The 24,619-nt window shown below is 39.7% G+C and overlaps 1 protein-coding gene across 1 annotated transcript in view; it reads left to right on the top strand.

Annotated features, from left to right (window-relative positions):
* The first annotated feature begins 7,687 nt into the window (after positions 1 to 7,687).
* Pola1 (DNA polymerase alpha 1, catalytic subunit) overlaps positions 7,688 to 24,619 on the top strand; it is a 318,138-nt gene continuing 301,206 nt past the window's right edge. Inside the window, exons 1-5 of the mRNA XM_052170245.1 lie at positions 7,688 to 7,804; positions 13,064 to 13,188; positions 15,912 to 16,008; positions 19,943 to 20,036; positions 21,094 to 21,205. Of these exons, the coding sequence (XP_052026205.1) occupies positions 7,762 to 7,804; positions 13,064 to 13,188; positions 15,912 to 16,008; positions 19,943 to 20,036; positions 21,094 to 21,205 (471 nt within the window). The 5' untranslated portion in view covers positions 7,688 to 7,761. The remainder of the gene's footprint in view (positions 7,805 to 13,063; positions 13,189 to 15,911; positions 16,009 to 19,942; positions 20,037 to 21,093; positions 21,206 to 24,619) is intronic.

The following is a 24,619-nucleotide window of genomic DNA, read 5'->3' as shown; positions in this document are numbered from 1 at the left end:
TAGCTACTTGATCAGTACACATTTAAGTTAGTGTCCACTTTTCTGGGCTTAGCTAATAGCTCAAGTGCTACTAACAATATGATATAAAATGGATTATGAAATGGAACAATTAATGTCTAATTCTAAAATCTCTCCTTCTTTCAACTCAATAGAGCTAGAAATCCAGATCTTATAATTATTTTGTCTGTAAGGATTGAATAGGGGAAAGATGTTGAATTTACTCTTTCTGGCCTGAATACAATGAACACCAAACCTCTGAGAAATTCTCTGGTTAGTGAGGGTGTGTCTCTGGGACTATGGTCTGGGAGTGCCAAGTGCTGGCCTTTTGTAGAGGAGGATTTCTGAGTCTCCACAGGCCAATTTTTGTCCTTAGTGTTGTAGCTATTGGATTGTCTTTGAGCATCCAAGGATATTCTCTTGAAGACAGTCCTATTTCACTCAAGCTCATAAAAGACAGGTTTTAACTAGAACAATCACCTATTAGTTGACTGTGGGGATTATCACTTTCAATCTGAAGAATGCTTCCTTTCATCCTCTGTCCAGTATTCTTCTGTCTTTTATGTAACTGTCTAGAATATTAACCAGGAGATTTCTTAGTTCATGTAAAATAAGCATAAAGCAAAAAAAATCATAATGGCATGTTTGTAGAGATATTAGAACTAGCATCAGAAACTGATTTTTCAATGGAAGGAAGAAAGACACACAGGCTAGGATGACAAGGAAGAGAAGAGAAAGAAGGTTTGGAGAGAATATCAAGTAGGTTACAGACTGTACAGGAGAGCCCAGTCAGTATAGGCAGGGACAAAGGAATGATCTGAAGATGAAATATTCGATAAGCTCATATTTTTGATCTTTCTAGTAAAGGGCATCTTGGCTATTTCTGCCTTTGGCCCAAACACTGGAATTTATAATGGTTCTGTATATATTACTGCTCAACATTGTATCTGGGCGTATGTGTTTATGTGTGCACCTGCAATGTGCACCCACACAAATGCATGCCACTAGCTGCAAAATCAAAATCCCTTGTGGAAAGGACAATGGGCCATGTTCATGCTGTAATGTGCAGCATTGCTGGGGGCAGAAACATTGTCAGTTTGTAGACTTATAATTTATCTTCTGCAAAATCGAGAATATGGGAAATGACCCACATATAGCAAGAGGTATTTAGATTCTCGGCAGCCAGAAAAATAACATATTCATTGTGAAGGGGTACTTTGTGTTAAAGCTAGGGAAGCCCTGAGGTGTGTTTGTCTCTTTTCCTTGCTAGATTCTGTCTTAAGTTTTTACAGGTGTGAACAGACACTATGACCAAGACAACTCTTTATAAGAACAACATTTCATTGGGGGCTGGCTTACAGGTTCAGAGGTTCAGTCTATTATCACCAAGGGAGAAGCATGGCAGCATCCAGGCAGGCATAGTACAGGAGTTGAGAGTTCTACATCTTCATCTGAAGGTTGCTATTAGAATAATGACTTCCAGGCACCTAGGATGAGGGTCTTAAAGTCCACAGCCACAGTGACACACCTACTCCAACAAGGCTACACCTCCTAATAGTGCCACTCCCTGGGCAGAACGCATACAAACCATCACATTCCACTCCCTGGCTCCCACATGCTTGTTCAAACACATGAGTCTAGGGGGGTCATACCTAACCATAGCATAACAGAAAATACATTTAGTCCAACTTTCAAAGCCCACATAGTCTATAGCAGTCTCAACAGTGTTAAAAGTCCAAATTTCAAAGTCTCTTCAGAGATTCATCCAATCACTTAACTGTGATCCCCAAAGCAAGATGGAAGCCACCTGAGCAAACTCCAAACTCTGCATCTCCATGTCTGATATCAAAGTGTTCTTCAGATCTCCAACTCCTTTTTCATCTTTGTTGACTGCAACAATCTTCTTTCTCCTGGGCTGGTTCCACTCCCTGTCAGCAGCTTTCCTCAGTAGATAGCTCATGGCTGTGATATCTCTAACATCTTTGGGTCTCCAAGGCAACTTTAATGTTTCTTGTTTCAATGTCTGGGATCAACACATGATCTTCTGGGCTCTCTTAAAGGGCTGCTGTCACTTGTCCAGCTCTGCCCTCTGTAGCACTCTAAGTTCAGATTGACTCCACTCCTCTGCTGCTGTTCTTGGTGATCATTCCATGGCACTGGCATCTCCAATACACTGGGGTCTTCCGCTGCAACCAAGCTTTACCAACAGCCTCTCATAGGCTCTCTTCATGGTGCCAAGCCTCAACTCCTTTGCATGTCCCCTTCAGGCCGGGGCCATCAACTACAACTGAGGTTGCACCTCCACCAGTGGCCTTCCATGGCCTCTCACAGTGCCAAGCATCAGCTGTTCTTTGTGACCCTTTCATGCCTTCAAACCCAGTACCACCTGGGTGACTCTTACACATCACCGAGTACAGCTACAGCACAAGGTGCAACCTTAGCTATCTCTAGAACACAGCTTCTTTGTACTCTCAGAAAATACTTCCCAGAAGATTTCATCTCAGTGAGGCTGGTCTCTAAATCACCACTAATTTCCTAGCTCCAGCTAACCAGCATCCATTATCCCAGTAGTCTCCTCCTTTTTCCTACAAAGCCAGAGACACATGGCTGAAGCTGCTGAGTTCTGCTGCTTGCAGGAGCTGGAACATTGGCCCCCTTGTTCTATTACATTATCACTAGCTTCCTTTTTCTCAACTCCTTCGCTGCTTAAACTTGGCTGTCTTGGATCTTGCTCTGTAGATTGACCTTGAACTCAGAAATCTGAATGCCTGTCTTCTGGACCTAAATTTAGCTGGGTAGGCTCTTGCTTCAAAGTCTAACTCCTTTAATTTGCTATCTCCTAGAACACAGGATTCAGCTCCATTTCACTTCCTGCTGCCCCTTTAATACTCAAACCGTATGATTTATATATTTATTTTCTCAGCTTGCTATTCTTGTTTAAAATGCTCTAAATGAGACTTAACCAGAGAACAAAGTCTATGATGTGTGTCTCTGAGATTTCCTTTGTCAATGCAATTAATCTGAGTCTCCTCACCTTAGCCTGAGGCAGATTCTTCAGATAACAGCCAAATTCTTCACCAAAATACCACAAAAACAGTTTCTAGGCCACATATTAAAAATCTCCACTGAAACTTCTTGTGCCAGGTTTGCACAATTCAAATCACTCTCAGTAGCAAAGACTTCCATATTCCTACTAGGATAGCTTGCCCATTAAGCTCCCTTTAAAGCATTAGATTGCTTTTTTTGTCTCACAGTGACACGCCTACTCCAACAGGGCCACACCTCCTAATAGTGCCACTCCCTGGGCTGAGCATATACAAACTATAACCAATTCATTGGTTTTAACCTGTTTGGTCCTGATTTTGGTAGTATCATTGATTCTTGTTTTAGAGGTAACATGGATTTCACTTTGAGCTAATTTGACTGTATTGGGTCTATGTGTTGACTGTGCTTTCTCCAGGAGCAGGAGGACTGGCCTATCAATAGTTGAATGTCACGCATCTTTTTAGGTGGGAAGACAAGAGAGGGCTCTTACATTTTATGCAAAAGGGGAAATAGTCTGAACTTCGGCATGGTCAACTAAGGGAGTTGTGTGTTTTTTCTGTCACCTGGACTCTTTGTGGTCAATTAAGAACATATTATACAAGTTCTATCACTGTTTATTTTTCCAGCTAGCAGATGATCTTCCAGCCACAAATATATAGCATGGCATAGTTGAGCTTAGAATATAGAATATAGAAAATAGAGAGCATAGTTGAGCTTAGACTCTTTGCATGACCCTAAAGCTGATTTTGACAATACACCTAAAGAAAATCAGGCATGAAGGCAAGATTCATGTAAACAAACTCATTGGAACCAGAGTGATAATTTGGTGATTTGCCTTCAGAAGCGTACCTGGCAAGCATGTCAGAATATAGTCTGATTGGCTGTTGTAGTTGTCCCCCACTTCCTCTCTTTCCTCCCTTCTTCTCTCTCTTTTCATCTCTTTCCTACTCCTACTTCTTCCTTCTCTCTCATGGACAAAAATCTTCCATCTTCCTTCTCTCTCTTTTTTTAAAGATTTATTTATTTTTATATATGTGAGTAGCTGTCTTCAGACACACCAGAAGAGGGCACTAGATCCCCATTACAGAAGGTTGTGAGCCACCATGTAGTTGCTGGGAATTGAACTCAGGACCCCATGAAAGAGCAGTCAGTGTTCTTAACTGCTGATCCATCTCTCTACTCCCCCCCTTCCTTCTCTTCCAAAGAAAAGTCTAGTTTATAAAAGTTGCTGGAGAAGAAGAAAATAATTTCCAGGAAGATTATCATTGTTCAACATTTTATCTCTAGGTCTCTGAGCAATGCCAGAGGATAGTAGGCACTTGAACATTTGGGGAATGAATGAATGCTCTGAACATTATTTGTCTGCTCTTAACGACTAAAGCAATTTAAATGAAGTCTATAGGCATTAACCAGAGACAGTTGCACAATGGAAAAAGTATCAGCTTTGGTGTTTGTAGCTTTAATTTTTTAAATGCCTACTTTATTTATTTATTTATTAAGATTTATTTATTATTGTATGTGTAAGTACACTTTAGCTGTCTTCAGTCACCAGAAGAGGGCGTCAGATCCCATCACAGATGGTTGTGAGCCACCATGTGGTTGCTGGGATTTGAACCCAGGACCTCTGGAAGAGTAGTCAGTGCACTTAATCACTGAGCCATCTCTCCAGCACCTCAATGCCTACTTTAAATGATGGTTCTTACATGCTTTAATCCCATTTCCAGCCCAACACCCACCAGAGGTAGTGGAAAAGAAAGGATATGGGGAAAGTGGACCTGTTTGGAAATTGTTCTTTGGAGCAAATCACATCTGCTCCATCCACTTGTAAATACTTCACAAATATTCCAGCAGTGCAGTTCAGTAGTGTCTGGATAGTAGCAGCAGTGGCATGACCTAGCAGAAACAGCCAGGCCTGGGCCAAATTGGCATGAGTCAGCAGGAGGGATTTGGACCAGCAAGGACACCAGGAGCAGTCAGCCGCTATGCCTCTCTCAATAAAGCAAAGATCAGCAAAGTGTTGCACAGCTAGCTCTCTAAGCAAGCCTCCTTTATAGTCCATTGAGTCCTATTTATACTCCCTCTAAATATCACGTATTCTCTACTAGTCTTGCCTCACCACTTGAATCTGATTTAGCAAAACTCCATGTGAATCTGTAACAGCTGACAACATTCTGCTAATCAGCCCAAGTCTGTGGAAGCAGCAAGAAGCCATAGCACACCACCAGAAGATTTTTGGTGCCTTTCTCTCTATGGAATCCCTACAAAGGAGCTTAACTATGCAAAAGGTAGACCAATACATGCATGTTGTTAGCAAAGACTCCTTCATCACGTGTCCTTTCATGTGCTTGCTTTAGCAGAACTTTCTTTCACCTGGGTCTGCTTCAGTGAAATGTGTAAAGGTAAATGTAAAAAAGTATACTTTATAGAAATAGGTTTAGCTAAATATAATAGGAAACTCAAAAATAGTACTTTTAAATATGTTTGCTATTTACTTTCTTTTCATGTAGGAACTCTGCAGTTAGTCAAGTTATGGTGGCTTTGTAGACATTAGGGAACCATATTCTTACCATTCTGTTCCACAATTTCAGTATGTGACGTTTCTTTCCAGTCATCCCATGACCCAAGATGGTTTCAGGACCATCATACATCAAGTCCATGTTACAGAAAGAGACAAAAAGAGAAGGGGGGGGAGGAGAAGAGAAGAAAAATGAATTAAGTACCCCTTATTTTAAATACTGCTTATTGATACCACATATATTTTGTGGTCTAGAAGTTTGTAAATATCTGAGTCCTCCTTTTTGTTTTTAGTTAAGCCTGGAAATAGTTTTTCTTCCTTTTGTAAATGTATCCATTTACAAATGTACACAACTGAAAGTCCATGTTCCATTTGTAAGAAGAAAGAATACCATAGATTTCTTGCTTGGGTTCCTCACATGGTTAATTAGGAAGATCAGTGTGTGTAAAGTACCAACATATTAAAAACTGTTCATCACAGTCAAATGTGTTAGCTGATGGTTCTGCTAGTTGATTTCATAATTTTGACTGTTATATCTGTTGGTTACATGGTTACATTGATAACACCCTCGTAAAATTATTAGCTGTCCTTTAGCTGGTAGCATATTTTTGAGACAGGCTTTTTTTTTCTTAGTATAGAATAGAGTTTATTTAGGATATGGGAAGGGGAATTGAAGAGGGAGTAGAGACAGAAAAGGACGAAAGCAGTCCAAAGTTATATATAAAAGTCTATGACAAAAATCCCAAGCCTGATTCTACCTGAACTTTAAACCCTTCCAATATTAAAAAGAGCATTATAAATAGAAAGCATTTATAAGTCAATCTTCTTTGCAAAATACACATTTTGGGTATGGATTTTATAGGCCTAAATATTTGATATTTTTGCAATTAAGTATGCACACATCTGTGATTGTTTGCATATGCTTAGCCTAAGGAGTTGCACTTCTTGGAGGTATGACCTTGTCGGAGTAGGTGTGTCACTGTGAGTGTGGGCTTTAAGACCCTACTCCTAACTGCTTGGAAGTCAATATTCCATTAGCAGCCTTCAGATGAAAATGCAGAACTTCTCAGCTCCTCTTGTACCATGCCGTGATGGATGCTCCCATCATGATGATAATGGACTGAACCTGTAAGCCAGCCCCAATTCAATGCTGTCTTTTATAAGACTTGCCTTGGTCATGGTGTCTGTTCACAGCAGTAAAACCCTAAGACAACATTTACCATTTCCTATAAACACTTCCCATCTTTTGTTTTCTTAATTATTTTATCTTTTTGATGTTTGTCCATTAAGCTTTCCCTCTTTTTCCCCCTTTGCTTCTCTTTCTCTCTATCCAACTCTCATTTTTTTTGAGGCGTGAACTTCTTCTATAACCCAAACTGGCCTCAAACTTAGAAGTTCATTTTGGGCTCAAAGTTACCACTCTCTTGTCTCAGCCTCCCAAGAGTGAAGTTTACTGATTAACCTCCCTCACCCACTTCAAGGTGAGTGGTGTATTTTTTTTTTTTTATCAACGACTGTCTTAAAAAAAAAAAACAAATAAAACAAACCCAAAACACACACGTTATTTTGTTACTGTTTCAATTGTATCACATCAGGAGTGAGTCATGAAGTAAGATTGTTACATTTGGAAGCTATCACTTCAGCTATGTTCTTAAGAGGGTGCACATTCAGGTTGTGAAATGCGTTTTGGTGGATGATTACACTCAGAGAGACAAGGTACAGGGCAAGAATCAGATTGTATTTGGCGAAGAAGTCTCCCTTTTTGGGGGTGGAGGCAGAGATGGAGGGCAGAAATTGAGAGCCACTGTCCCTTCCTTTTCTACCCGCCCGCACTTCTTTTTCCAGAAAATCATCTCTCGTGACCAGAGAACCCCTTTTCCCATGTGCCCTACGGGTTTTTAAAATAGCGTGCATGCGCCTGCGCAGTGTCTTCAGGAGGTTTCTTTTTAGCGCCCGACCGCTTCCTTCTTCAGTTTTCCCTGGTCCTCGAAGAGGTTCCCGCTTTTCGCTCGGGGGTCATCACAGGGCGCCAAATGCACTCCCGCGGGAAGGCTGGGGGCGGGGCGCGGCGCAGCGCTGCGCGTCAGTGGCCTTCCGGGCGGAAGTCCGCAGCCTTCCAGGCCGCTGATTGGCTTTCGTACTGGCGCCTATCTCGGCCTCCGCGCCAGTTTCAGGCTGGTTGGCGCGAGAGAGACTATCGGACCATGGCGCCCATGCATGGAGAGGACTGTAAACTGGAGACAAGCGGTGAGGGAGGAGCCGGTGCTCGAGGCACCTGGTTTGAAATGTGGGGGTCGCGGCATGATTGAGGGGAGTGGAGGGTCTCTGCTTTTTATTCTTAAGAAGGTGGCGCCCTCCTGGACCGCCCCTTGGGTCTGTTTGGTGGCCAACCTTAATCATTCTGGGCGGAGACCCTAGGGATGTGGGACGGGGCTTCCTTATGGGGCCACTTGCTGAAGGCGTTTTGATTCGGGAGGTTTTCTTCTCTTGTGACAGGCTTCATAGTCGCTGGCTATTTTTATTTTCTTTGACGAGTCGCACACACGTGCGGGTTACAACTTCACGGCTACCTGTCTCAGCAGGGTTTGCTCTCTCCTGACTGGAACTGTTTTGTTTTTCTGCTCCCTTCTCAGGTGTCGGTTTGAGGGCTAGGGTGGAGCATAGCAGTGCCTCCGTTTCTAGGAAGTCCCAGGAAAATTGTTAGCATTGTCATCGAGGCGAGAGATGGAAGTGCTGTCACCAGATACAGATGCAATTTGTTAAGCATTTTTCAGGTTCTACGGGAAGTTCTTAAAGTGCTGCATAGAAATAGTGTTCAGGTCTACTCTTTTTTTGGGTGAATTTTGAAAAAAAAAAAAAAAAACCATCAGTTGAGTAGCATTCCGGATGCCCTATATGTCAGGCATTTTGTGAGTAGTAATCTGTTATTTCCAGAAGTAGAATTCAAAGATGCAGATGGCCTTGTCTGATTTCTGATTTTAAACGGTGTTCAACTAAAGTATGACTTAACTTCAGTTCTAACTTAAAATCAGATACTTTCTTACCCTACTGTCACATGTTCTGCCATTCAGTGTGCATAGCCATCAATGAGATCTTGCTTCATAATCAGTTTCTTTTGCATCCAGCTAGTTTAAAATCACAGGTTTCAATTTCTCTCTCTCTCTCTCTCTGTCTCTCTCTCTCTGACAAATTATTTTGGAGAGTCGGCTAGCTTGGATTACAAATGGCATGTGGGATGTGAGTACATGAACAGTCTGCAGCCCCTATCAGTCATTTGCTTCTAAGTCCTTTTTTCACCCTAAAAATCTGTACGCCATCTGTGAACATCAGGAAATCACTTTTTGGAGGATCCTGTGCAATCTTGAGACCCCTCTTAAGCCACAGTGTTGATTAAGTATTTTCTGGGGATTTGTGACTGGAATTTTTTCTTTAGAACAGGCCAAAAGATTGTTATGTGGAAGACTGCTGCAGGTTACTGTCCCTGCCTGCTTTGGTTGAGGGTGGAGGTACTCCAAGTGGTGATTTGAAAACATTATTGAATCTTTGTGTTTCCCCCCATTGTTTATTTCCTCCTCCTCCTCCTCCTCCTCCTCCTCCTCCTCTTCCTCTTCTTCTTTTGCTAATTCACACAGCGTTAGAGACATTGCTTAAAAAAAAATTCCAGGCTTTTTTATGTTGGAAGGTGGACACCTGGACAGTGGCAGCAAAATGTAGCAAGGTGTGTAATTAACTGCTATTGTGTATAGAAAGTCAGAAAGTCATTGGAGGCTTTAATGATAAAAAAAATCTGGTATATTGGTTTGCTCAGCAAATATTTATTATGCAGGAACCAGGCATAGGCATTTTGCCAGGCTCTGGCATTAGCATGCTGGGTAGAATGGTGTGGCTTCTGTCTTCATGAGTGGAGACAGTAAACACCCGTATGTAGTACCACATTGAATCTTCCCTGAGGAAATTGCCTTAGTTTTGCTTTCTGAAGCTAGACCAAAGTGTTGGCTAGGTGTGATGTGTGGAATGTATGTATGTGTATATGTTTGATTATCCTACAACTACACACAACACATGCATGCACATGCATCCCCCATACATTTGCAATCACACATGCACACAGAATTTCTCCTGTATTGCTAAGTACATAATAAGATAGCCATTCTTATTTAATTCTTAATTGGGAAGATATGTTTTCTCCTTTTCCTGAGAGAAAAAGGGTCTTAAAAGGTCTATAAGTAGCTCTTACAAGTAGTGTATGAAAAGAGATAGGGAATTTAGTACCCCCCCCCGCCCCCCCAAAAAAAGGCATACAGACGCTCAGTCAGGAACCACTGCAACTCTGGAACCAACTTTAGTTGCTTTAAACAAAAGACATTTATTAGGTTACTATGCAGTATGCAGAGATGCTGTAGGACTGGGAAGCCACTCTGGGGGCTGCTTAGTTAGAAATGATTTCTGTTATGCCACAAAACTGAGCCAGAGAGGCCATTGCCAACTGTGGCAAAATACTCAGAAGTTCCAGCTTAGACCTTAAGATACATTGGACTTATATTTTCAGTTCTGTAATAGTTGCTTTAAAAAAAAAAAAACAAAACAACAAACTTCCTTAATACTGGTCTCTTCCCTTGGAATGTTAGTCTCCAATATAAAATTTGAGCCCCTGTTTGTCATTGGTAGAGACTATTTTGCATGCTCATAGCCTAGCTACAAAGCATTTGGGAAGGAAGACTCTGTTGCAGAAACACCCACTGTAGCAGGTCAAATGGGCTCTGTGAACCCTCAAAATATTACTGAGAGAATTTCTGTTTCATATACTGGTCAGCTTAACAAGGTAAACCTGTCATTGAGGGACATACCTACAGTCGTATCACTTTTGAAGGCTGGGGCTAGATGATCATAAAATAAGGACAGCCTAATTACTTGTCTCAGAAAAACAACAACAAAATGAAATGAAACAAGGTAGCTAGCTGTTCACTGTGTAACTGGCTGACTGGGGGGGGGGGTGTCTCATGTCACTCACTAAAAGTGGCAGAATTGGGCATCTGTTCCTTAATGTCTAGAATCTAGACTCTAGATTGTCCTACCTGCTGTGTATTCTTACAAGGAAATGAGCTTTCACACTGGCTTTGTTTCAGTTTCCAGATACACTTTGTAATTTCAATTTCTTTGTAATGTGGCTTAGGCCTCTTCTCTGTTTCTGCCACTTTTTACCCCGTTGGGTGATGTTGAAATTCTGCTCCATTTTCTAGGCTTGTTGGAAATATCTCCTGTGAAACCTTTTCTGTTTCCTGGACAAAAATAATAGTTTTCTCCATTTCCACTGCATTTTTACTATGGCATCATTTTTATATTCTGATTCTAGCCTTAGGTCCTTTTGTGTTACTTTACTGTGAAAAACTTGGAGACAAAACTGTCTTATTTGTATTTGTATCTCAAACTTTGTGTAGTGGTACAGTTGCTTGTGGAGTAAATCTATTTTAAGATTTAGAGAATTTGTGGGTTGTCAAGGTTTTGAATACACTGAATTTATTTTTAAGGGCTATGACCATTTTCATGTAGGCCTATGAAGATCTTTTAAATCATTTGAATGGCACTCAAGATTTTGTGACTGTCATCAAATATCTGTATTTTTTAATTTTTCCTTAATGCCGTTTTGAAAAATGTATTTTAAAGTCAAATGTGAATGTTAAACAACAGACTGAGATGTTAACAGATTTTATTTCCAGAAAGCTAGAGAGAAAATAAGATCTCTAATTACACTTTACTTTTAAGATACGGTTTTCAGCAGTTTATTGCCAACCTTGGGTACACATTCTTTAGATCTTATTTTCTGATTCATTCAGACACTTAGTCAAACAGCTTAATGTCACAAATGTTTCAGTGATGTTTTTTAGGATGCTTCTTATCAATTTTTACTTTTTGTGATTACTCCTTTTAGTATATTCATCAATATAGAATAAGATAAAACTCTCAATTTCACAGACATATGTGGCAGTCATGCTGAGCCTAAACTCATGGCTGCCAGGAAGTCTTAATTCTGTGTGTGTGTGTGTGTGTGTGTGTGTGTGTGTGTGTGTATGTTGGCCAGCTTGTGATGATCAAAAGCATAGATGGGTCAAAAACTGAGTGAACACCAAGGTTCTCTGGTATTTCAGTAATTTTGACAAAGGGCATTTCAGCCATTGTGAATTTTTCCTACAGTCCTATACTGTCACAATCCTCTGAACCTTCTTTTTAAATTCCTTTAGCCAGTCTGTTGCTCTAACAGTCCAGGTGCTTCCTGTATATCTCATTACAGCATATGCTACTTAACATTTTTTAGAGCTCCTTGGTATTCATCTTCCATGTTAGATTGTACATTTCTGTTGAGTTTAGGGACTGTATCCTTTTGATCTGTCTCATCGTCTTATACTTTGCAAAGAATAGATGCTATTTTAATCCTTTTGTTTTGACTAATTAGAACACCCAATAAATCGTCTTTATTTTTATTTTTATTTTTTGTTTTTCGAGACAGGGTTTCTCTGTGTAGCCCTGGCTGTCCTGGAACTCACTCTGTAGACCAGGCTGGCCTCGAACTCAGAAATCTGCCTGCCTCTGCCTCCCAGAGTGCTGGGATTAAAGGCGTGCGCCACCACCGCCCAGCTTAAATCATCTTTTTATGACTCACTGGATTGCTCATGGCCTGTTTTTTTCTGATGGTAATGTTAAGTCTGATTCTCATCTTTCATGTTTTTCTACATGATTTTGAGATTTTGCTCCTTTTAGGGGAAGGCTAGAATTGGTGTGCTGCTTAGTTTTAGCACAAAGTAGGATCATCTGTGAAGAGGGAACCAACCTCAAGTTGAGAAAATGCCTCCCTATCAGCGTGGCTTGTAGGCGAGTCTATGAAGGCATTTTCTTGAGGCACAGTCAACTGTGGGGAGGTGCCACCATGGGTAGGTCCTGGGAGATATAAGAAAAGTAGCTGATTTTTGAGAGGAAATCAGTAAGCACATTCATTCCATTATGTTTCTTTTTTTTTTATGTTCTTGATTTGATTCCTTTTCTGACTTAAGATGAAATAAACCATTTCTTTCCCAAATTGTTTGGGGCCATTTTTATTAATTGTTGTTATATTGTTTATTATTATTATTGTTATTGTTATTATTTTTTATTAAAGACAGAGTCTCATTGTGTAGCTCTGGCTGTCCTGGCACTAAGTATATAAACCAAGGCTGGCCTCAAACGCACAGATTCTCCCAGGCACTGGGACTAAAGGAATGTGCCATTGTGCTGCCTGGCCTTGTGGTCAGTGTTTTATTAAAACTGTAGAGCTGTGAACCAAGATAATTGGCTTCAGTTGTTTTAAATGGAAATTAGAGGAGATTCTGGATCTACATATTAGGACATGCTTTGTGAATTACTTTGCATTCTAAAAATACTCATTTGGATATTATTATCTACAAACCATCTTTTGGTTTTGAGGGAAGATGGCTGGTAATTTTATAATACCTGATAAACTCGTCTTTTTTTCAGCTGTGTCAGATTCAGGGAGTTTTGCAGCTTCTCGAGCCCGCCGAGAAAAAAAATCAAAGAAAGGACGCCAAGAAGCTTTAGAGAGACTGAAAAAGGCTAAAGCTGGTGAGAAGTATAAATATGAAGTAAGTAAGGTTTTAATCCCGTTTTATTTAATTCACATTCTGCAGTCAATTGTGTCCCTTTCATCACCCCATTAGAAATATTAATATACTTTAAAGTTTATTTTCAGGGGGAATAGGGAGATCAAAGATAGGATTTAGGACCTCTTCATGGAAGGCAAGCTTTCTACCACTGAGCTTATTCCTAGATTTTTTTTTCTACTTTGTGTTTTGAGGTTGAAGCTCTTTTAATGGTATGTGGTCGTCTTGAACTTGCAATCATAATGCCTCAGTTTCCCTAGTAGGTAGAATTACAGGCACTGGGCCTGACTCATGCTTCCTTTTTTTAGTGTAGAATAGAGTTTATTCAGGGCATGGGGAGGGGAGTTAAGGGAGTAGCAGAGGCAGAGAAAGACGGAGAGAATAGAGAAACAGAGGCCAGCCATGACCACATGGAGAGAGGAGGGAAGGGAAGGAAGAGCCCAAGAGGGCAAGAGAGAACAAGAGTATAAGAGAGAGAGGAGGGGCAAGCAGCCAGCCCCTTTTATAGTAGGCCAGACCTACCTGGCTGTTACCAGGTAACTGTGGGGAGGGGCATACCTGGCTGTTGCCAGGTAACTGGGGTGGAGCTTAGATGGAATCCTAATATTCTCCTATTTTGGTTTAATTAAAAGGAAAAAATTAAAGGTGACGGCGAAGCAGGAATAGGATCATCATTGTGATATCTGGCAGCTTCATGCTGACATTGGTGGTGACATGTCTCTGGGAAACCTAGAGAAAGGGGTATGGGGAGTGTTTATCCAGTCTCAGGAGAACTGGCTGCTTCCTTGCTGTCCAGGGTCTGAGGATAGGTCAGAAGGAACAGGTCCAGTAGAAGCTGTCTGTATCTAGGAGGAGATTGGAGCATCTGAAGGTTGCTTCTCTGGAGCTGTCCTGGGTGTAGTTAGGGCCTGGACTTGACAAGATGTTGAAACACAGTAGTATAGGTAGGGAATAAGATTAAGTATGTTTTGGAGAAAGAAAATTTTTTTCTTAAGGTATACATTTGAAATAAAGAGGGAATAAGTAGGAAGTGGGAACTTTGGGCAGATGTACTTATCGGGATGGAGCCTATTTGGTCCATGAGAGGTCGATCTGAGTGGGTTTCCTGGAGCTAACATGTTTATAAGAGAGATAACAACATGAGTTAATCACTCTGGCTCATGCTTCTTACAACATAATAGTGAACAAATGTTGGCATGAGGTATATTTGCAGATTATGGAGAGTACTAGACCCTTTAAAGTTGTTGTAAGGAATTTTGCATACCATTGTAAGTGAAAGTAGTTGGTAGATTTTCCCTTATTTAGTATACTGCATGTCCCTTTGCTTAAGGGAAATGAGTAGTGTTTTTACTTTCATAATATTAAGTAGTTTAGCTAAGCACCTTCTTAGAATTGTTCTTAAGTTCATTTGCTAGGGGAGTGGTAATGGAAATTTGGACCTTATTTCTTCCTGATGGTAAGATGAATGGGATAGTCTTGACTGTTTTCTCTGTTTTTGTAATGGCAGAATGCACAGCGTTGTCTAGCCTCAGCTTCTACACTCTGTGTATCTTAACTGTCAACACTAGGAAGAGATAAACAAACACTAGAAGATAATTGCAGCTACTATACTTTCTGCATTTACATTACTATTCTAATTACTTTTACCAATATGCTTTTCATCTTCTTAGTGACCATATGAGATAGATAGTATGGTTAACAATACTTTGCAGGTGAAGTAGCTAGGCACTGGAAAGTTAGTGAGATCCTAGTGGCAGAGTCCTTATTTGAACCTAGGTGATCCTGCTTAGGAATCTTCACATTTAACTCTGGCCTGTACTATATTGTGTGGATTAGGCAACTAGAAAGGATTTTTCTATTTGACACCATTCAAGTTAAGTAAGGCTCCAGGAAACACAAAGACTTGCCAGAAAGACTATAGTCAAGCAGGAGTAAAGCACTGGCCTGGCACTATGGGTAGCTGCAATAGTGGTGTGCATCTGTTCCATGTATCACTTTTACTGTGCAGAAGTGTTCTGACACTTTCATATTTGTGGGTCAAGTTGCTCAGGCCCTCTGGCAGTCAGGCATCCAGTGTGATTTGAGAACTCATTGCATGCACTTTTAAGACCTCAAATTCAGTGAGGATTAGTGGTAAGACAAATAGATGACTTAAAAACCGTTTCTTTTTTGCCTATAGAATATAGAGTGAATTTTGTTTTGCTCATTTTTGAAGGGGATGACTAATGTATTTCTTCTGAATTTTATTTAGTTAATTGAACCATTACTTAAATTAGTGTCTTTGCAGAGCATTCTTCAGTTAGTAGTGAATGGGTGTCGTATGCCTTACGAATTTGTTAACTATAGGAAAAAAAACCAGTCTAGAAATTATGTGAACAATCCCCAAAGCAGCTAATGAAGAGTTGGCTATAATTCAGTTTGTTTTTTTTTTTATGGAATAGATGAGTAATTGATGGTGTGACAAGTGTATTATGCTAATGGAGTCATTTAATATCTTATGTTAACACCCACCTAAAAGGAATACTAAGTTAATTGATGTCTATTTAAGGAAAACCCTGCGGTGGTGTTGAATGTCAGAACTCATGATTTGGTTGCACCTACTCCATCAGGCTGCCATTCCAGTTTCAAGCTGATAATTTTTTTCATCAGAGTTGTTTAACACTTTCATTCCATTTGAAGCTTTTCCATAAACTTTGCAATGGCAGGTTGAGGACCTCACAAGTGTTTATGAAGAAGTTGATGAAGAGCAGTATTCAAAACTGGTTCAGGCACGTCAGGATGATGACTGGATCGTAGATGACGGTATGTGGGAGGAAATTGCCTGCTAGGCACTGTGTTACTTCTTGATTGTCATGTAGGGCAGTTGGTATGCCTGAGGAGACATGAGGCATTTTCATTAGTTACCTTTCTCTTTGCTGTGGTAAACTACTTGATGAAAACAACTTAAGGAAGGAAAGGTTTATTTAGATCACCGTTGGAGGCTGTATATAGTCCATCATTGTTGTGCAGGCATGTTGGCAGAAGTGACATTATATCTACAAGTCAGGAAGTAGAGGGGAATGCTTTATGCTCAATTTATTTGCTTCCTTCCACTTATTCAGTCCATGGTCCCTGCCCACACTTAAGATGGGTCTGCCCACCTTAGTGAGCCTTAATAGGTGACCTCCCATAGGCATGCCCAGAGGCTTATCTGCTTACATGCTTCTGGATCCTGTCATTTTGATTGACAGTCAGTATACACTGTTATAGCAAAACTAGAGTCATATTTATATTTAGATTTTTCTTATTTATTTGGAGATGAAGCATAAAAATAGGAAGTTGATTTGAGAATCCTTTAGAACAATAGTTCTCAACCTGTGGGGCAAGACCCCTTTGGGGTCTTATCAGAAATTCTGTATATCAGATATTTATATTATGGCTCATAACAGTAGCAAAATTACAGTTACAAAGTAGCAGTGAAAGTAATTTTGTTGTTCACGGGTCACCACAGCATGAGGAATTGTATTAAAGTGTTGCAGCATTAGGAAGGTTGAGAACCACTGCTTTAGAAAATACAGGCACATACCCAAGAATAAATCCTTTAGGGCATGACCATGTAGGAATTGAGAGGGAATGCTTGGGTACTAGGTTTAATCATCAGTGCCCCTCTAGGAGAGGAATAGTGAAGAACACTCCCCATAGCAGGTAGACTTAAGGGATAAGCTTTAGGTTCTGTCTTTTCCACTTTGCAACTAGCCTTGGGTAAGTCAGTTACTATCATTAATCCACAAGTTTTCTGCCTATGATATGGAGATAGAGACTATCTTTCAGAGTTGCTCTGAAGAGTTGCTTTGGCACTAGAGGGTAAACTGAGGCAGGCAGCTATTAAAGGGTTAGTGTTGAGAGCAGTTGACAAGGGTGGATCCAGATACCTACAGGGGCTGCTGCCAAAGGCAGCCAATGATTAGAGAAGTTAACTTCTTGGGGCCAACAAGAATGATGAAAAAGAGAAAATTCGTATATGCACGCATGTGCATACACACACACTGAGTGGACAAAACAAAAGACTGAGTCTAATAATGTCATATATACAAACATACATATATATACATTTACATATATGCATGCAGACCTATAGATAAACTTACTCATTCACACATAGAATGGTTAGAGCAAAGTAAGCAAGCTCCAAACATTCTCATTCTCATTCTCATTCTCTCTCTCTCTCTCTCTCTCTCTCTCTCTCTCATGCTCTCTCTCTCTCTCTCTCTCTCACACACACACACACACACACACACACACACACAGAGAGAGAGAGAGAGAGAGAGAGAGAGAGAGAGAGAGAGAGAGAGAGTGAGTTAGTGGATGGAGTAAGCGCCAACATACACCAGACAAGCTTTACACACATACATACATACATACATACACACAGCTGATGGATGGAAGGAATAATTCTTTAACCCACCACATACACAAACCTTACATACACATGTAGTTGGTGGGTGCTCTGACCTCATTCATACAAATACACATACACACATGGTTGATGGATGGGAGAAACAGTGTTCTAGCCACTCCTACTTTATTCTTTCTTCCATAGCTTATATATTCCAGCAAAATCTTTCAAGATATATAAAATTACAATGTGACTACATTTTAGATTTCTAGTAAATGATTATGATAAAATAATGTGTTCCCCAAAACCTTTACAAGAAATAAGATTACATAGTATAGATTAAAAAAAAAACAAATTATTCCCTCAAAACCATGTATATTTGTAACCAAGCAACTTGTTATAGATTAACAAAGTGTAAGCAAGCAAGATAGTTTCCTCAGCTAGTTTCTCTTACTGGCATAATTTGCAGTTCCAAAGGAGTAATTATCTTTGTAAGAATTTGTAAGAATTGTTAAAAAGTTTTTAAATCTTATAAAATATCTTTAAAAGTAGTCTTGTAAGAATCTTAAGAGAATGACAAATCTGAACTTTTATATAAAAATCAGTTATATCTACCTGAAACCCTTAGAATGCATATCCACTCATCAGCAGTTTTTAATAAATCATATCAGAAAGCTGAGGGTAAAAATGAGCATAAGAAATCAATCATCGCCCGTCCAGTGAGAGTCCCGTCAGCCAGTGGAGCCGTTGTTCTTGGTCCCTGACCATAAAGGTCCCAGCTTAACAAATAAGAGCGTGCCTTTCTGAACCTCAGATTGTTCCCTAAGATTTTCTCCATCAGAGCCAATAATAAAACATCTCAACCTAGCTTCATTAACAATTTTATTTTTCCAAATGCTTTCTTTTAAGATTTATGTATTTATTATATGTGAGTACACTGTAGCTGTCTTCAGACACCAGAAGAGGGCATCAGATCTCATTACAGATGGTTGTGAGCCACCATGTGGTTGCTGGGAATTGAACTCAGGACCTTCAGAAGAGCAGTAGTGCTCTTCGCTGAGCCATCTCTCCAGCCCCTTCCAAATGCTTTCTAAGAAGGGTGGTCATTGCTGACAGTCTGCATCTCTAAGTTCTTTCCTGGCGTGGTGAGTGAATCATTAATTCACTCCAGCAGCAATGCCTGAAAGAGATGAAACATTACTGTGAATGCCAGTGGGGCTGGAAACCCCCTAAAAGTTTTCATATAATTCTTAGATTAAGAGGGATGTGAGGACAGCAAGCAGAGAATTCCATCATAATGCTGTCAGGACACACAGTCCTGGGGCTGTGCCACACCGAGTGTGTTAAAAGAACCTGTGTGGTTCTTTTAACCCGGGGCTGTATTCCATTAGTGTTCTAAAGCCATTTGTCCTACTTCCTGCAAGGCCCTCAGCAAAGAGTAGAGCATGTTGTAAATGTGAGATGTAATTTGAGTCACAGAAAACACCATTAAAGTTGGTCTTAATTCTTGTATAAAGCTCACTGGTTTCTGCTTGTATATTTTGACTACTTGGCCCGAGGAGGGAGATGTAGACTATGTTGATGACTCCTACTTATGTAATTGGGGGCAACTGTGTGGCTAGATTTCCCTTGGCAATTAGGCTGCTTTTCAGGGCTTTTTTTTTTTTTTAAAGCAAACAACTATAAACCATGCTTCTGTGGCAAAGTTTTTTTTTTTTAAAGTTTTTGATTCTTTTTGAGTTTCCCATCATGTACCCCAGTCTCGCTCATCCCCTGTCCCCTCATATCCACCCTTTGCCCTTGCAACTCCCCCCCCCCCCAAAATAAAAAACACACTGTCAACAGCAATTCAACAAAACAAAGCACAGAAAGCATCTTATCGAAGAAGCTGTAGTGAGTCCCAGTGTGTCCCACAGCATATGCTTCTGTCCACAGGAGTTCACTTGCAAATGTTCATTGCAATGAGTCAATCTGGTTCAAGATCTCTGGCTTCTGTTACACTACCAATATTGGGTCCTCACCAATTAACCTGGTTATCCTGTTGTTGCCCTGTGTGGTGGAGATACTGCAGCTTTGGATTAGCAGGACTAATCCAAACAATCTTGTGGATAGGCATGCTGAGAGGTTCAGTTTGGGTGACAGTAAGTATATACTGTCTCATTATTTACCTTTGTTTTTTGTTACTTTGAGGCAGTTTTTCAATATGTAGCCCAGGCTGGCCTCTACTTTATTTTGTCCCTCTAGCTGGACTCAAACTTGTAATCTTCCTGCCTTAGCACCTTGAGTGCTGAGATTACAGGCATGCCCAGCTTTTGGCTACATTTAGAAACTTGATTCCAATATTAAATTTTATGCTTTCAGATGGTACAGGCTATGTGGAAGATGGCAGAGAGATTTTTGATGATGACCTTGAAGATGATGCACTTGACACCCGTGGGAAAGGTACCTACACTTTGTTTTGAAAAATGTCATTTTGAGATTTAAAGGATTGTGTAAAATTTGAAATGACTTGTTATTCTGATATAGTCTGTCTTTGAAAATATGTTGTAATAGAGAAAATGTTGGTTTGAACATTACATGTAAGAAGCAAAAATTTTAGCAGGAAATAAAGTTTTATGTCCCCATTATGCTTTTGTTGTTAACTTGAGAGAGTGGCTATCAGTACTAAATTTTGTGAATTATAACATCATGTAGGTTGCTGTCCCAAGAGGCTGAATGACCCTTCTGGGGAACCAATTTGCTTTAATTGAAATTTACATGATATAACCCTCACTTTGGTTTAACATTTGGTTCCTTTCCCTTTTCCTAACCACATATACAGAGACTTGTGTGGTTAGGGTCTTGAACTTCAACAGTGGTTTCCTAAGAGTAACCACAGCACCATTTTCATGGTATAATCTAATATGTTGTCTATAGGAAAAAAATCCACTTAGCAACATCTTTTATAATTAAAAGTATCTAGATATTTGCTTACTTGTGTATGGGGAGAGAGAGGGAGAGGGATAGAAGGAGAAGGATGTACTGGCATGTCTGGTGTGCTACAGGGTGTGTGTGTAGGTCAGAGGAGTTCTTTCCACCTTGCTTTGAGGTGGGGTCTTTTTTGTTCTGTTGATGCACTGCTGTGAAAATCCAGGCTAGCATATTGATTCTCCTATCTTAGCCTCCTTTCTGGTTGTAGGAGCACTAGAATTACAGATGCATGACACCCTATCACACAGCTTTTTTAAAAACCTGGATTCCAGGTACCAAACTCAGGGTGTCAGCCTTGCTCAGCAAGTGCTGTCACCTGCTGAGCCATCTCCCTGCTCCCATAACTTTTCTAAGATGCAGAATCTACTTTAGTTTTTCCATCCTTTCACTGTTTGGTCTTATTATGTTATGTGTTCAGCAGCTATACCTCCCTTCTTCCCATTCTCTTGTCTTTCATGGTATTAAAAGTTTTAAAGGGCTGGTTGTTTAATTGAATGTCCCCAAATCTTGGATTTTCCTAATTTCTTCTTTGTGCCTATTAGATCAGGTTATTTGGCAAGAGTAAAGAAGGATTTTAGAATAAATCAGGAATGGAGACCTTCTCATGTCATCTATTCCATTAATATTGATAATAAGTTAGATTTCTTGGTTAAGGTGATAATGTCAGATTATGTGCAAAACTTCATTTCTCCCTTTGTATGATACAGGGTGATTTTTAAGCCATGTATATTGTATATATCCTGTTTCCTCAAAAAAGTTCACACAATGCTTTGAGTGGGTATTGGTTGTCTTATTTTATTTTTAAATTATTCTTTTAATTACTTTTAAGATAAGGTCTTGCCATGTTGCTCAGGCTGCTAAGAGGGCTCTTGAACTTAAACAATTCTTCTGCTTTATTTAGCCTCATATGTTCATTAAGCATTAAACATATCATTGTACCCAGCTTCTCTATTTTTTTATAATATCATTTTGAAGCTGTGCATTCCTAAGAACCTCACTATTCAAGTTCGGTGGCCATTAGCATCTTTCCTTTTGTGTATGTGGGTTGCTGAGTACACGTGTGGATGAGTGTGCCAATGGCCAAAGAACAACATTGGGGATTTCCCTTTTCACTTTTCACCAAATTTTTTAGACAGGATCTGAGGTCTGCTGATTTTGGCTATGCTAAACTCAGCCAGTTTTGCCAGGCTGTCCAGTAGACTCCCTGAATCCAGTCATCTGTCCATCAGGCACACAAGACTGTACCTGGTTAGTACTAGGGTGCTGGAGATTTAAACAGAGGTCATCTTGCTTTCATAGCAAGTGGTCTTACTCACTAGGCCATTTCCCTAGCCTCTCATTTTTCCTTTTGAGGTTCAGACTTGTTCAGTGGAGTCCCTTTAAGCATCCTTTTCATAAGATCCTACCAGTCTTTGAGTATTCCCTAGCTTTTAGGGCAAAAATAGTGTTTCAGGCTTATCTTGTACTCTTCTGTTATAAACTTGGAATTGGCTGTTTCTCTCATTTTAAGTGGGGAATTATATTCAGATCTGGGGAATGGATATGCTCATTGGTGCTGAGGTGTAGAGACTATGCTTGAGTCAGGGCAGTGTTGTTAATTGTATCATCTTGACCTGTTTTTATCACCTGATCTTAGTTTTGCCAGCTGTAGTAGGAAGTTAGAATGGACCGGAAGCATCTCAGAGAAAAGACTTATGTCCCAGTTGTTCCAGTGTTGAGCACACACAGCCAGTACAAAGAAAATATGCAATATTTCTTGGATGAAGGAACCATCATCACTGTTTCCATGATTTGTGTTTTTCTCTCTTCTTAGATATCAGTGAAGAGAAGATTTGACATTCTAGAAATCAGCTAGTCTTAGAAATTTTTACTTCATGTTTCGCCACCCCCTACCCCCCCACCCCCCAACATGCCTACAGCTCACCACTGTCTTTTGCCAGAAGCCTGTCACAAGAGCATATAAAGGGAAATAGAATCCAACAATTTACTTTACACTTCACAAAAAAGTTACAGAATTTTGGCTAGAAGTAAAAGGTCAACTTTATTTGAAAACACCTTATCATGGATTGGCTTGCGTACCATAGAGGTAGAAAAACATATCAACTACTTCGCCATGAAAAGAAACCAGTGAGAAATCACAGTAAAACAAAGCCAGCACTAAACTGTGGAAGAATTCTGCATCAGTATTTACTTACACTTTTCTTCCTATATTTCTGTATAAGTTTTACTAACTTTTAGTGGTAAGATTAAAGGCTTCTCATGAAGTCTTTCTTTTTTGTTCATGCCTCTATTGACCTCTTGTATTCACCTTTTTTGTTTAGTTTTCAAGACAGGGTTCCTTTATGTAGCCTTGGCTGTGGTACTCTGTAGACTGGGTTGGCCTTGAACTCACAGAGACCTGCCTGTCTGCCTCCAGAGTGCTAGGATTAAAGGTGTGCTTCACTACCATCTGTCTTTAAGACTATACTCAGTCTTAAAGCATGAGTTCTGTTTACTGGCATTTAAACATCGCTCAATGCCAATGATATCAATGAAAATTTAAAGATCTTCATGTAACTCTCTGTCAAAGTTTTCACAGATGTCCTTCAGTTATCACAGTTCATGCACATGGAAAATATATTAAAAATGTATTTATGGTTCATGACTGTTAGTAAATTTGCAAGTATATAACCATTTGCACTATGCAATTTCAGAATAGCTTTATGTTAGGTGTAAGCTCAGTACTCACTAAGCAATCACTTCCCAGTATCCCTTCAGTGCTTGGCAGCCATTGACTTACTTTATGTCCTTGTGTTTGCTTATTCTATTAGGACATTCCATTTAAATCGAATCATATAATTGGCTTCTTTGACTTAAAATAAGGTTGTTAATTTCATTCAATTTTATTTGCTTGAGGGGCTATTTACCAAGAATTTTGTGTATGTGTTTCGATTTATTTTTGTTAAATAGATGATAATGTCTATAGTTTTTTTTTTTTTTTTTTTTTTTTGCTTCGGAAAGTACTCTGAAAATCACTCTAGTGTGATACATAGAGTATATAGAATTCTTTTGTGTTTATGTGTATATAGCTGTGAAGAATCATGTGGGTGTTTTAGAATATAAGCTTTCACTAATTATAATGAACTTGGAAGAACACTTATTTTCAGTAATTTATTACAAGTAGTAAATACAACATCCAATAACTCTGTGTCCAGGGAAAATTCCTAGGTGTGAGGTTGCTGGCTTGGAGAGTAAGTGTACATGAAAACTTTTGTTTTTAAAATTATCTTAAATTATTTTTAAAGATTTATTTCACGTGTATGAGTATTTTGCCTGCATGTATGTATGCATACCATGTGCATGCCTGATGCCCATGGAAATCAGAGCAGGCATTAGATTCCCTGGAACTGGAGTTGAATGGTTGTGAGCTACCATGTAGGTGCTGGGAACTGAACTAGGTCTTCTGCAAGAGAGTAACAAGTGTTCTTAAATTCTAAGCCATCTCTCCAGCCCCTATCTTTATTTTCATTTCTTATGTTTGTGATTTCTCTACATGTATGTCTGTACCAAATATGTGTCTAGTGCCCACAGAGGCCTGAAGAGGCCATAGGATTCCATGGGACTAGAGTTATACAGATGGCTATAAGCCATCATGTAAGTGCTGGAAATTCAACTTGGGTCCTTTGGAAGAATAGCCAGTGCCTTTAATCCATCTCTTAACCTCTGTTTTTTTTCTTTAAATACTTAGGCACTCACTAGATAGCACAGACTATTTCTGAACTCAAGATCCTCTTCTCTGAGGTTTCTGAGTCCTTCAGTCCCAGCTTCTTGAGTATTAGGATTATATCCCTGAGCCACTATGCCCAACTTATGGTCTTCATAGGAATTAGACATTTTCATTAACAGTGTACAAATGTCTGCTTTCCCAGAGTCTTTCTAACAATGTATTGTCAAGCTTTTTGAGATTTTGGTACTACGATCTGTGAGAAGTAATAACTCTGTAATTTTCATTTACAGTTTTGCATATGAACATGAGGATTTTTAAGTAAAATTTAATTCATGTTCATTGATCACTTTCTCTTGAATTTT

Source organism: Apodemus sylvaticus, chromosome X (genome assembly GCF_947179515.1).
Source record: "Apodemus sylvaticus chromosome X, mApoSyl1.1, whole genome shotgun sequence".
NCBI classification, from domain to species: domain Eukaryota; kingdom Metazoa; phylum Chordata; class Mammalia; order Rodentia; family Muridae; genus Apodemus; species Apodemus sylvaticus.
This window is presented reverse-complemented; position numbering and strand designations above follow the sequence as displayed.